The 14,248-nt window shown below is 43.3% G+C and overlaps 2 protein-coding genes across 2 annotated transcripts in view; both read right to left on the bottom strand.

Moving 5' to 3' along the window:
• Positions 1-84: 84 nt before the first annotated feature.
• abt1 (activator of basal transcription 1) lies at positions 85-3,373 on the bottom strand. Its single transcript, XM_084553881.1, has 4 exons — positions 2,883-3,373; positions 2,013-2,188; positions 1,129-1,314; positions 85-1,049 (listed from the first exon to the last, which is right to left on the bottom strand). The coding sequence occupies exons 1-4, from the start codon at positions 3,196-3,198 to the stop codon at positions 873-875; spliced, it is 855 nt and encodes a 284-aa protein (XP_084410007.1). The 5' UTR covers positions 3,199-3,373; the 3' UTR covers positions 85-872.
• A 7,762-nt stretch (positions 3,374-11,135) lies between these two features.
• Positions 11,136-14,248, bottom strand: part of grm6a (glutamate receptor, metabotropic 6a) — a gene marked incomplete at its 3' end in the record, with an annotated part of 12,465 nt that continues 9,352 nt past the window's right edge. Inside the window, exons 13-14 of the mRNA XM_084552901.1 lie at positions 11,449-11,589; positions 11,136-11,225 (exon numbers count right to left, since the gene is read on the bottom strand). Coding sequence (XP_084409027.1) covers positions 11,136-11,225; positions 11,449-11,589 — 231 coding nt within the window. The remainder of the gene's footprint in view (positions 11,226-11,448; positions 11,590-14,248) is intronic.

Genomic DNA, 14,248 nt, shown 5'->3' with positions numbered 1-14,248 from the left:
GCCGGGAGGAGCATCAGCGCTTTGACTGGGAGCTGTCATTGTTTCACCGTTGATGGATTTTATTTATTATTTACTTTGATTTATCAAAATATCCATCTCCACCAATGATTCATCACAAACAGACTCTAAATTCAGACTATTACATTTATTTAAAAAAAAATCATAGCTGAGAAAAAACACAACTGCACACTGATAATCTAAATATTAATTATGTAATTAATGACCTCATCGTTGTACGGTTTATTTTGAGCGATACGTTCCATCCAGAATCAGACATAACGCCTCAGTCAGATCCACATCCAACGTAAAAGCTTCTTCTATAATTAAACAGACTTTTAATCTGGTTCTGAACCGCTGGAGCTGATTGGAGCAGAGCATCGTCTTTATTTTTGATTCAACCAGCTCATCTGGACGCTGTGATGAAAAACTAGGTTGACTGACAGGTTAGTTAACAAGCTAACGCCTAGCTAACTGACAGGTTATCAATCTGACAGCTAACACGCTAACACCTAGCTGACTGATGTTCTCAACTTAACAGCTAACATGCTAGCACCTGCCTGACTGACACATAGCTGTCTAACAAGTTAGCTAGCATGCTAGCACCTTCCTGGCTGGCAGGTTATTAATCTGACAGCTAACACGCTAACACCTGAGTGATGTCATTTGCAGGAAGTGTGGGCACCATGTGACGCAAAACTGATTAAAACTCATGAACGTTGAACAGCAGGTGATTTGTGGTCGTATAAATAAAGTAGACTTGATGTGACACAGGTACAGGTGACCGAGGAGGATGTTCAGCCACCGATAAACTGTGACAGCTGATAAATGTTCACACTGTCCTGACCAACAGCCAATCAGGCATCTGTCTGCCGTCACTGTGATTGGTTGAAAATTTTGGCCAGCAGTGAGACATTTGATTTGCTCTTCTGCTCTGCCAGGTGAGCCTTGTCCAGGTGCTTCTGGGTAAATGAGTCTTTCTTCTTCTTCTTCTTCATCTGGATCTCCTCCTCCGTCTGACGCTGAGTGAAGTCCCACGTCTTCTCGTCCACCTGTCAGCGACAAGTAAAGTTTCACAGAGCTGCGTAACGAGACGTGAGGTGTGGCGTGAGGGCGTGGTTTAGGCTTTACCTGTTCTCCGTCTCGCTGCCTCTTCTTCCTCAGCTTGTCCATGTGGGCGCTCTTCTCCACGCTGTTCAGGTAAAAGTTTGTTTCTCTCTTCGCCTGAGAAACTTCTGTCCTGAGTCTCTGTTGCAGGACCGTCTGCTCATAGGCCAGACGCTCGCTCAGGTGAGTCCACTGGAACCTGTGCAGGTACTGCAGACAGACGGGTGGAGTATGATTAAATCTTATTTCCACTCTGACATGCTGGGTGTCATTAGAAACTAGAGAAGCTGCTCTTTCTATTGATACCAAGCATCACATAGCTAAAGCTAACCAGCTAGCCTCAGCTAACAAAGAAAACACTTTTTATTTCTCAGTCATCATGTCAGAGTTTCTTCTTCCATCTCAGTATTTCATCAAATCTAAAAACACCCGACATCAAATATAACTGATCTAGTTTTATTATCTTCTGTCCTTTAGAGTCTATCCACATGATTCTACATCAACTATCAACCACATGGTGACTTGACTGATAGAATCTGAACCCTGTGTCTCAGTTTCATACATGGTCCTCTACCTCCATCTAGTGGTCTAATGGTGGTACTACAGATAATGAACACAATACAGTCTAATCTAGTAGTGAACGTTAGCTTAGCATTGCTATGTAGCATGCCTTGGTGACTGGTTTCCCTGGGGAGTTCCATGTGTGAACAACATGGAGGAAATCTGAATCTTCTTCTGGATTGTATAATGATCACAATGGTAGAATGGTTAGGGTTAGCTCTGTCCAGGATAATTATGTTCTGAATATTTTGAAGCTTCTGTTTCTGAATTCAAACACACCAGAACTAAAACCCAGCATGTGTAGCCAACCATCCCACAATGCACTGCTCCACAGGTGCAGACTGTACCTTGATGCACCAGAGGTCGGAGGAGAACCGTTGGCGTTTCCTGGTTCCCATCGGCGTGTTGTGGAGAGACGCTGCAACTTTCTTCGCCACTCGTTTATCTCTGAACTCCACCCATCCTTCGGTAAAGTCACAGCGCCGCAGGCCGGCCTTCTTCTTCCTCCTCCTCACCTGATTGTCTGAGGGACCAACCGTTCACACAGGTTAACTGTGTCAAACACATGTGACCTCCTTCCTTTGGTAGTGTGAACACACAATGAGTCCTGGGTCACATTAAAGACCACCTACTCAACAGGGCTGATCTGAGGAAGAGGAGTTTAACTCATTCATTCAACCACTAGTAGAAATGATCACATGAATCAGTGATGTCTGTTCATTAGTGATGAGAGACTTTTAAAAGAGTCTGGTCTTGGAGCTGAGAACCAAACTAAACTAGAAACTAATCTGAACTAGAATCAACTCATAAATCAATCAGATCTTAACATGTGAGAGTCTTTCCATCTGGTTCCAACATCTGGATCATGTCTCCAAGTCAACAAGCAGCTGTTGATGGTTCTGATCCAGCGGTAGGTAGAGATCCATTAGAGACAGCAGCTGCTACAATATTCTACTGACCACATGATGGCGCTGCTGATTTACAGACACACAAACTGAGATCAGATCTCAAGTGCTGGCTGGGGACACATGTGGAGACACATTTATATTAAGACCAGGTGGATGGACAGGTGAGACCAGGTGAGACCAGGTGAGACCAGGTAGAAGGACAGGTGAGACCAGGTGAGACCAGGTGGATGGACAGGTATAGGTGTGTGTGTGTGTGTGTGTGTGTGTGTGTGTGTGTTTGTGTGTGTGTGTGTGTGTGTGTGTGTGTACCTTCAGGCTGCAGGAACACTCGTCCTATCTCTCCATAAACTGACAGCATGTTCCTCAGGTGTTTGGGGCGGAGCCTCGGAGGAATGTGACCCAGGTAGATGATACCTGGAACACACTTCCTGTCTGGACCGGAAGTTTTCTTCTTCTTCATCCGAGCAGCATCCTGGTCTTTGTTTCTCTTTTCTTCATCATCATCATCAGTCCCGTCTGCTGCAGCTCCCTCTTCCTCCTCCTCCTCCTCCTCTTCTTCCTCTTCCTCCTCTCTCTGAGCTCTGGTCTTCCTCTCCTCCTCCTCTTCCTCATCTCGTCTCTTCATCTCTGTCTCTTTTTCCAGCACGTGACAGAAGATCTTCAGTCCGATTACGACATTTTTTAAAAACTCATTTCCGGTTTCAGATTCTTTCACATTAAAACGTTCAGAGCTTCAAACGATCTTTTAAATCAAATCACCTTCTGTTTCTTCGGAGAAAACTCGCGAGCAGCTCCTCACGTTTACAAACCGTCGCGTCTGGATGACGTAACGCTGCGTCTCTTCTTCGGTTTTGATTGACGGGAAGCAAACTAGATCACACGAGCGCATCACCGCCACCTGGCGGCAGGAAGGAAGAACGACAGAAAATAAATAAATAAATAAATATTAAAATAATTCAGACAAAAATAAATATTTATAAAAATAAGCCACTAAATATTAAAATATAAAATATAAAAAAATATGTAGAAATAGTATATGATTAAATTACCTAAATATTAAAATAACAATTAATATATATATAAATCAATAGAAAATAAACGAATACTAAAGTAAATAAATAATATAAACAATAAATAAAAATAAAAAAATCCATCCATATATAAATATAAATAATAAAACACATATTCAAGGTGAATATTAAAATACATGAATAAATAAAGACGGTGTAATTAATGTGTGCAGAGACGGATCTCTAACGCTGGCCCCGCCCCCTGAAAACATTTCATCTTCAATTAAACAGTTGAGTCTTTTTACTTTTGATTCTTGAGATGAGTTTTATTGGATAGAAACAGATTCAGACTTTAACTCGTCTGGATCCAGGTGTAGTTCCTGGTGTCGGCCTGCAGGAGGCAGCAGATCTACACAAACACAACGAAACACACTGAAACACAACGAAACACAATGACTGTTTTCATTTTCTCCTCTGAGTCTCTTCAGTCTGATGGACTGAGTTTCAGTGCCGGCGCTCCGCACACGCACATCACGCACTGCGCGTAGGGCACCAAGTGCCTGGGGGGGGCACCAAAAAATCTGGGTCTGAAAAATCATCACAATAGGCTACTAGTATAAACAGAGGTGTCAAGTAACGAAGTACAAATACTTCGTTACTGTACTTAAGTAGATTTTTCAGGTATCTGTACTTTACTTGACTATTTCTTTTTCTGATGACTTTTTACTTTTACTCCCTACATTTCTACACAAATATCTCTACTTTCTACTCCTTACGTTTGAAAAACAAGCTCGTTACTTTTTTAACCTCCACGTAAAAGACGTGACATGATCGGACATGACTGGAGCATCGGACTAGAGAAGGAAAGTCGACGATGCGCTTCCTGTGTTCTTCTTCTACTGTTTTGAACAGGCAGCCTGTTGGTTAGTTTGAACTCTGCTGCCACCTAGTGACTGGAGGCTGTTTATCGTTCAAGCATCAATAAAGACAGTAATACTGAAAGTCCACCTGACCCCACTATTTGAGAACTACTGGTCTAATGTGAAACAAACAAATTCATGTATGGTGTGGTTTCTGTTGCTATCATTAGCTTTTTGAGGATTTTTTGGAAGCTAGTTTACAACGTTAGTAATGCTATGGAAACACACCTTTTGATAGTTTATAGTTAACACTAGCTAGCGGTTTAAAAACAACAACCTAATAACCCTCAATTTATTATTAAAAATTATTCAGATGTTCATGCAGGACCTCTGGTCAATTCAGTCTAGATTATTCTGCTAGAACTTTTTCCTTTTTGCAAAATTAACGGATGAATTGTTTCATTAATGGCAAAATCATTTTTACTTTTTACTTAAGTACATTTCAGAGCCTGTACTTTCTTACTTTTACTTGAGTAAAGGAGTTGAATCAGTACTTTTACTTTTACCAGAGTATTTTTTTACACAAGTATCCGTACTTTTACTTAAGTACAGAATGTGAATACTTTTGACACCTCTGAGTATAAATAACAAATAAAATATGTCTAAAGCATGTTAATATACAAAAGCAATACAAAAGTAATATAGGTCTAGACCAAATTAGTCGAGAAAAAGGTGAATCTCCTGTGCGGCCCTCTCTCCAGTCTCCCTCTGGTGCCCCCCTTCCCCACCTCCCAGTGGTCTGTTCGATTATGCCTCAATAGAGCGTCACAGTCCCGCCCCACAGCCAAAGAGAGCGGAGGTGCCGGAAGTACGGTTCCCATTCATTTCTCCCATTGACGTTTTGGAAAAGTCCGTATCTAAAGAGTTTTAGAGCATGTCTTAGGATAACCAGCTACGGCTGAACTCATAAGCATATAACATATCATTTCGAGTGAAAAAACGAAGAGAAAGTCCAAAAAAAGTCAAAGGTACACGACTGTGTACATATTTTCATTTCCGAGAGAAGGAACTACTCATCCCATAAACCACCGCGCCTCACTGAAGGCAGGCGCCTCACTGAAGGCAGGCGCCTCACTGAAGGGGCCTCGAAGCCACAACCTCGAAAGAGCCTTTTCAGCGACTTCCAAATCTGACGACGGCCACGCGAACCTGTGCTGCTGTGTGGGCTACTGTAACGTTACTGTCTACTGTACGATCACAAATAAATAACGGTAGACTTATCAGTTAGTCAGCTAGGAATGCTATGTTTGATTATGCTTAAACTGGGCTTGCTATTTCTTTTAGCCATCAGAGATCTAGTCAGGTAAGTAACGTTAGCCTATTAGCCTAGTTTGCTTTGCATTTCAGGACGCTTTTTTGGCGTTTGTTATCAATTATGATCAAACGATGTGTAGTGAAAAGGTAACGCTACAAGTGACACTTTCACAACGTAATGAAATGATGAGTGGGAAACGGCTCTTGGTAAGGTGAACTTTAGAAAAACCCTGCAACTGAACGTGATGTGATTTTGCCAAATTAGACCGCTTTAGATAAGTTTCGTTGTTTCTATGCGGTCATTTTCAAGAGGTTCATAGGCCAAGGGCGACATCTGTTGGTGAAAATGCAATTAGAAAAAAAAAAAACACAATCTCAGTGTTTGTATATTTTCATATTCACAGAGTTGTCAAATTATGTACAGAATTATTATATTGTGCCTCATCAGACCTCTTTTAAAGGTAAAATAGAGTTTTGAATTTTAAATGTTCCAGTGACACATAGGCCTATATAAAAGACTAAAAATGCATTTCACAATAAAAGTCTGCTCCTGCATTTCACAATAAAAGTCTGCTCCTGTGGTAGAATATATATATATATATATTATATATTTATTTCTTTTCATGTTTGGTGCCATTGTTAATGTAAAATTATTTATTTGCAGCAGTTATTTTGGAAGTAAAGAGAACCTAACTAAGAAATTCTGAATGGTTGTTATTCCTTTGGTGGTGGTTGGGTAGTTGGTTGGGGGGGGGGCACCACCAAGCATTTGTGCTTAGGGCACCCAAATGGCTAGCGCCGGCCCTGCTGAGTTTACTGATATATTTCCAGGTTCACAGATGATGATGATGATGATGATGAAGAAGCAGGTCACCTCCATCTGCTGAGGACTCTGAGGACTCTGAGGACTCTGAGGACTCTGGACCGTCCTTCTCTGCCTCCAGGCCTCAACAAGCTTCAGGTCAAATAAATAAATAACAGCATCAGACTCTGTCACTGATGGACCAGTGTTTACTGAATATGTTGGATGATGAGTTGAATAAAACAAATAAATATGAATGAAACTAATCAGTAACACATCAAACACAACAAAAGTAAAACTGCTCAACTTGGACTGAAGCTCAGTGAGAAGAAGAGGGTTTGCACCAAAGCTTTAAAAAGCTCCAGACTCAGGGAGCTTTGATATGAAAGGCTCAGCTGATCCAGGGTTTGGAGGGGGGACTAACTCAGACCAATCATTAAGACTCTTAGAAACTAGAAGGAAATGAAAGTGGACAGGAGGCCAGTACTGGTGTCATGTGATCTGGTGCTGCTTTCTGTGTCCTCTTAAAATCGTGTGATCAAAATTATGACAGACCAGCAACAAGAGAAGCATCAGACTCAGACTCTAACGTCAGTATTTAATCTACAACTAAAGAACCAACAGAACTCTCTCTCTGGACCTTTACAAGGTTTATCTCTAATGTTTAGAAGATGATTCTTGACTCTACGTCCCTCTATGTCCCTCTGTGTCCCTCTATGTCCCTCTGTGTCCCTCTATGTCCCTCTGTGTCCCTCTACACATCAGCTCAAGATAAAATGAGAAGCTCTGAGTGTTTCTGTATCAGTGGCTGCTTTGGCTAACGTACTCAAAAAAACGTAGACCCAACATCTGGAGGAGAAACATCAGAAAGCTTTGGGTCATTCTTTAAGAGCGTCTCAGACTCAGTGTCGTCCATTTATTAATAACAGTGACATGTCATTTAGCTGTGAGGTGCGTTCTTTGGTCCATGTGCCTCTTAGTTCTTTATTATTATTGGTTTGTGTATCAGCTGCTGTGTATGTACTGATCACTGGTACCACACTATAAATAGAGTCTGGACATTAGATTTATTATCAGTTCATTCTGTTTAATGACTGACATCAACCTGTGATCATCTCGTTAATCATCTACATGTCAGTCTTTCTACTCTGGTCCAGGGCTCCTGCTGTTTTTGTTCAGTTTCTAACGTTAAACGTTCAGTTTGTCGTCATGAGACATTAGACCACGTGTGTCTGTGATAAACGACTTCACTAAAACAAACGACGCTCGAGTCATTTCTGACGAGGGATCAGAACTTTTTATTTCATGGTCGGTGCAGAAACAACAACACGTCACATCAAGGTCAGAGACACAGAGAATGGAAGGTGGTCAGAAGTATGTGGACAGCTGAGCAGGAAGTAGAAACTGCAGGAACATTAAACATTTAAAGGTTGATCATCATGTGAACATCTGGCTGTCCACATACTTTCGCCCTGACAGCATTAAACCACAGGAGCAGACTTTTATTGTGAAAGACGTCACTCTGTATAAACATGGCACTGGACGGAGACGATGGACGAGCTGCAACCAAGACAAACGTCCTCTGGACAAAGAGACGCTGAAGCAACACGAGGCCTCGTCATGAGACAGAAACCACGTCTCCATGGAAACGAAGACAACATGCACCCGGGACCAAAGTGGATCTGGATCAGGTCTGATCCTGGACCAGGAGGAGAGGAGATGCTCAGGGATTAGCTCAGATCAGGTCAGCTGTTAGCAGCTTTAATTAGCCTCCGACCAATCAGACGGGAGCACAGGTGACCTCACAGGAACACCAGGTGGCAGCAGCTGGTTCCGTTTGTTCCAGGAAGGAGGTTTGTGTCATGTGACCAGAGCGTCGCTCGTTATCATCTCAGAAGTGAATGGTCCAATCAGGACGAGCAGCGAGGAGACGAAGGCTCTTATTTTGGTAACTTTGTCCATCATTTCCTCAGTCCACAGGAAGTGACATCATGCCTCATCAGGCAGATAACAGATGCCTTCACCTAGCAACCAGGAGCTACCACCTAGCAACCAGGAGCTACCACCTAGCAACCCAAAAGTAAAGCTAAACATACATCACACACATACAACATAAAAGGTTTGAAACTCTGACCAATCACGTTGCAGCTTTGGCGACACCTCTGTCCTGGGCCACATGACACAACTACCAAAATAAGAGCCTGATTGGATAATGGTAGGTCACATGTTGTCTTCAGGTGAGTCCTGGTGCGTCTCCATCCTTGGGGGGGGGGGGGGCATGGGGGGGGTCACGCAGGTAAGTGTTGACAGGTGGGAATCAAACAGCGTCTGGTTTTATTGTGAAATTAAAGAGGTGGTTCAGACAGGAAGCAGGAAGCAGCTGTTGAACAAACATTCATGTTGACATCATAGACACACAGACGCCTCATTGGACGCTGGACCGTACAGAGCTGCCTCCTCCAATATGGCGGCAACGTTGACGTATCACAGCAACGGGTCAACCGGCTCAATGAGGCGTCTACGGTTCACATCGTTTACTCTCAACCACAAGCGCTCATGAATTTCACAATAAAAGCCCAGCGGAGGCTTTTATTTTACGTGTGTGGATCGGTGTGGTCGTCATGGTGATGATGGTTCCTGGTCAGCAGCTGATACCTGAGAACAGAAACGGTCACATGAAGCCTCCAGAGCAGCAGGAACATGTGTCTGTAAATCAGCAGCGCCATCATGTGGTCACAGCTGCTGTCTCTAATGGATCTCTACCTACCGCTGGATCAGAACCATCAACAGCTGCTGGTTGCCTTGGAGACATGATCCAGATGTTGGAACCAGATGGAAAGACTCTGACATGTTAAGATCTGATTTATTTATGAGAGGGAGGAAGGAATTATACTAACAGTACTACAGTACTACAGTACTACAGTACTACAGTGGTGAGGTGTGTAGTGTATTGTGTAGTACCTGCAGTATTGTAGTACCTGTAGTACCTGTAGTATTGTAGTACCTGCAGTATTGTAGTACCTGTAGTACCTGTAGTATTGTAGTACCTGTAGTACCTGTAGTATTGTAGTACCTGTAGTACCTGTAGTATTGTAGAACCTGTAGTACCTGTAGTATTGTAGTACCTGTAGTACCTGTAGTATTGTAGTACCTGTAGTATTGTAGTACCTGCAGTATTGTAGTACCTGTAGTATTGTAGTACCTGTAGTACCTGTAGTATTGTAGAACCTGTAGTACCTGTAGTATTGTAGTACCTGTAGTATTGTAGTACCTGTAGTACCTGTAGTATTGTAGTACCTGCAGTACCTGTAGTATTGTAGTACCTGTAGTATTGTAGTACCTGTAGTACCTGTAGTATTGTAGAACCTGTAGTACCTGTAGTATTGTAGTACCTGTAGTACCTGTAGTATTGTAGTACCTATAGTATTGTAGTACCTGTAGTATTGTAGTACCTGTAGTACCTGTAGTACCTGTAGTATTGTAGTACCTGTAGTATTGTAGTATCTGTAGTACCTGTAGTACCTGTAGTATTGTAGTACCTGTAGTATTGCAGTTACTGTAGTACCTGTAGTATTGTAGTACCTGCAGTATTGTAGTACCTGTAGTATTGTAGTACCTGTAGTACCTGTAGTATTGTAGTACCTGCAGTATTGTAGTACCTGTAGTACCTGTAGTATTGTAGTACCTGTAGTACCTGTAGTATTGTAGAACCTGTAGTATTGTAGTACCTGTAGTACCTGTAGTATTGTAGTACCTGTAGTACCTGTAGTATTGTAGTACCCATAGTATTGTAGTACCTGTAGTATAGTAGTACCTGTAGTATTGTAGTACCTGTAGTACCTGTAGTACCTGTAGTATTGTAGTATCTGTAGTACCTGTAGTATTGTAGTATTGTAGTACCTGTAGTTTTGTAGTATTGTAGTACCTGTAGTATATTTTATTATTGTAGTATTGTAGTATTGTAGTACCTGTAGTATTGTAGTACCTGTAGTATTGTAGTACCAGTAGTACCAGTAGTACCTGTAGTATTGTAGTACCTGTAGTATTGTAGTATCTGTAGTACCTGTAGTATTGTAGTATTGTAGTACCTGTAGTATTGTAGTACCTGTAGTACCTGTAGTATTGTAGTATTGTAGTACCTGTAGTATTGTAGTATTGTAGTATTGTAGTACCTGTAGTATTGTAGTACCAGTAGTACCAGTAGTACCTGTAGTATTGTAGTACCTGTAGTACCTGTAGTATTGTAGTACCTGTAGTATTGTAGTACCTGTAGTACCTGTAGTATTGTAGTATTGTAGTACCTGTAGTATTGTAGTACCAGTAGTACCTGTAGTATTGTAGTACCTGTAGTACCTGTAGTATTGTAGTACCTGTAGTATTGTAGTACCTGTAGTATTGTAGTACCAGTAGTACCTGTAGTATTGTAGTACCTGTAGTACCTGTAGTATTGTAGTACCTGTAGTACCTGTAGTACCTGTAGTATTGTAGTACCTGTAGTATTGTAGTACCAGTAGTACCTGTAGTATTGTAGTACCTGTAGTATTGTAGTACCAGTAGTACCTGTAGTACTGTAGTATCACTGTGATCTGTCAGGTTCAATCTTCGTCCCTCCGTTCTGTTTCTCACTCACTGACTTCTGAGACACTCTGGCAGCCTGGGCAACAGCCTGCAACACAGAAAATGTCAGGCAACACGGCAACTGTCAGGCAACATGGCAACATGGCAACTGTCTGGCAACATGGCAACATGGCAACTGTCAGGCAACATGGCAACACGGAAACTGTCTGGAAACTGTCTGGCAACATGGCAACATGGCAACTGTCGGGCAACATGTCAACATGGCAACACGGCGCCAGGGATGAGGGTAGAGAGCGAAGTGATGCTCAGACCTTGAAGCTTCTCTTCCTCTTCTGGACGTTCTGCTCAGGATGGAAGATGATGACGTAAACTTTGGGCATGTAGAGCATCCCCAGAGAGACGGACGCACTGAGGGACATGGACACGGTCAGAGTCGCTGTCTGGATGAACATCTGGGGACACAAAGACACAAAGAGACAAAGACTGATGACAACTTCCACCAGAACCTCCTCCAGAGCCATCAGAATCTCCTTTAGAACCATCAGAACCTCCCCTAGAACCATCAGAACCTCCTCTAGAACCACCAGAACCTCCCCTAGAACCACCAGATCCTCCTCTAGAACCATCAGAACCTCCCCTAGAACCATCTCAGAACCTCCTCTAGAACCACCAGAACCTCCTCTAGAACCACCAGATCCTCCCCTAGAACCATCAGAACCTCCCCTAGAACCACCAGAACCTCCTCTAGAACCACCAGATCCTCCCCTAGAACCACCAGATCCTCCCCTAGAACCATCAGAACCTCCTCTAGAACCACCAGATCCTCCCCTAGAACCATCAGAACCTCCCCTAGAACCACCAGAACCTCCTCTAGAACCATCAGAACCTCCTCTAGAACCACCAGGACCTCCTTTAGAACCACCAGAACCTCCTCTAGAACCACCAGAACCTCCTGTAGAACCATCAGAACCTCCTCTAGAACCACCAGAACCTCCCCTAGAACCACCAGATCCTCCCCTAGAACCATCAGAACCTCCCCTAGAACCATCAGAACCTCCTCTAGAACCACCAGAACCTCCTCTAGAACCATCAGAACCTCCTCTAGAACCACCAGAACCTCCTCTAGAACCACCAGAACCTCCCCTAGAACCACCAGATCCTCCCCTAGAACCACCAGAACCTCCTCTAGAACCACCAGATCCTCCCCTAGAACCATCAGAACCTCCCCAAGAACCACCAGAACCTCCTCTAGAACCACCAGAACCTCCCCTAGAACAACCAGATCCTCCCCTAGAACCACCAGAACCACCAGAACCTCCTCTAGAACCACCAGAACCTCCCCTAGAACCACCAGATCCTCCCCTAGAACCATCAGAACCTCCTGTAGAACCACCAGGACCTCCTTTAGAACCACCAGAACCTCCTCTAGAACCACCAGAACCTCCTCTAGAACCACCAGAACCTCCTGTAGAACCACCAGGACCTCCTTTAGAACCACCAGAACCTCCTCTAGAACCACCAGAACCTCCCCTAGAACCACCAGAACCTCCTCTAGAACCATCAGAACCTCCTCTAGAACCACCAGAACCTCCTGTAGAACCACCAGAATGATCTCCTGATGGACCACCTCCATACAGATCTGTTGGCTCTAATACTTCAGGTATGACGTAGGAGACGTGTCCATGTCTTCATCCCATCGTCCTACGTTCCGTCCACAGCTCTGGCGGTGTGTTCTTGTCCCGCTGATGTAACTGAAACACTAACACACTCTGAGTTAATCCTCCGTCTGTGACGCTTCTGTCCCACATAACAAAGAGAGACAACAAAAAAACATCTTTTATTTCCTCCGTCGACTGTGAGTCAGGAGGAGGAGACACAAGGAGGACTGAATGTTATCAGAGGGAGACAGGAGGAGGAGGAAGAGGAGGAAGAAGAGGAGGAGGAGGAGGAGGAGATGAGCTCAGTTATTGTTCCTCTACAATATCTCCAACCGTTGTTCTGCTTCTGTTTCTGTATGAAGAGTTCAACCTGAACGTGAGCTGAGGATCCCTGCTGTTAAAAGATGAAGATGAAGCTGATCCTCTTCTCTGTGTCTGACAGACGCTGCTCTGTCTCTTGTGTTTTTATCGTCTCTTTTTTGTTGGAGCTCTTTGGAACTTTGCTTTTAACTAAGTTATTGTATAATTGCGTCCTGTGTCGGTTTATAATCTGTATAATCCAGCTGTTCCCCTCTCGGCCTGGACATGCCTCCACTTTGAGTCTAATTCTGCTCCAGTTTATCTGCAGCATTAAAAAACAGCTTTGTAGCGTCCTGAATGAAAGCTTTACAGCCCTCACTGTGAAAAACTGAAACCAGACAAAGAACCAGTGAACACATGAAACAGAACCATGAGACTAAAGTGAGCCAATATTACATATCATGTCCTCCTTGTGTCCAGTATCTGCTGTGACCTCCTTGTAACTAAATGTTTCTGGTAACAGCTGATCAGTGGTCTACAGCAGCTTGGAGGAATTTTAGCCCATTCCTCAGAACAGAACCACTTCAGTTCTGAGATGTTGGTGGGTTTCCTCACATCAACTGCTTGCTTCAGGTCCTTCCACAACATTTCTATTGGATTAAGGTCAGGACTTTGACTTGGCCGTTCCTAAACATTCATCTTGTTCTTCTTTAACCGTTCTTTTGTAGAACCACTTGTGTTCTTGGTTCTCGTTGTCTTGCTGCATGACCCAGTTTCTCTTCACATTCAGCTCATGGACAGATGTCCTGACATTTTCTTTTAGAGTTCACTGGTAGAATTCACAATTCATTGGTCCATCAATGAGGACAAGCCGTCCTGGTCCAGATGCAGCAGAACAGGCCCAAACCAGGACATTAGCACCCCCATGTTTGATGGAGGGATGAGGTTCTGATGCTGGAATGATGCAGTGTTGGTTCATCTCTCTGATATGTAATATTGGCTCATTTTAGTCTCATATTTCTGTTCCATGTTCTCTGTACTTTACACCTTTCACAGTTCTGTTCCATGTTCTCTGTTCTTTACATCTTTCACAGACACCAGTGAAATAAATAAACATCAGATACGTCATGTCTGTGTAGACCCAGGTGAGTCT

This window comes from Chelon labrosus, assembly GCF_963514085.1.
Source record: "Chelon labrosus genome assembly, chromosome: 10".
In the NCBI taxonomy this organism is placed as follows: Eukaryota; Metazoa; Chordata; class Actinopteri; order Mugiliformes; family Mugilidae; genus Chelon; species Chelon labrosus.
Note: the sequence above shows the minus strand (reverse complement) of the source record. Positions and strands in the feature narration are given on the sequence as shown.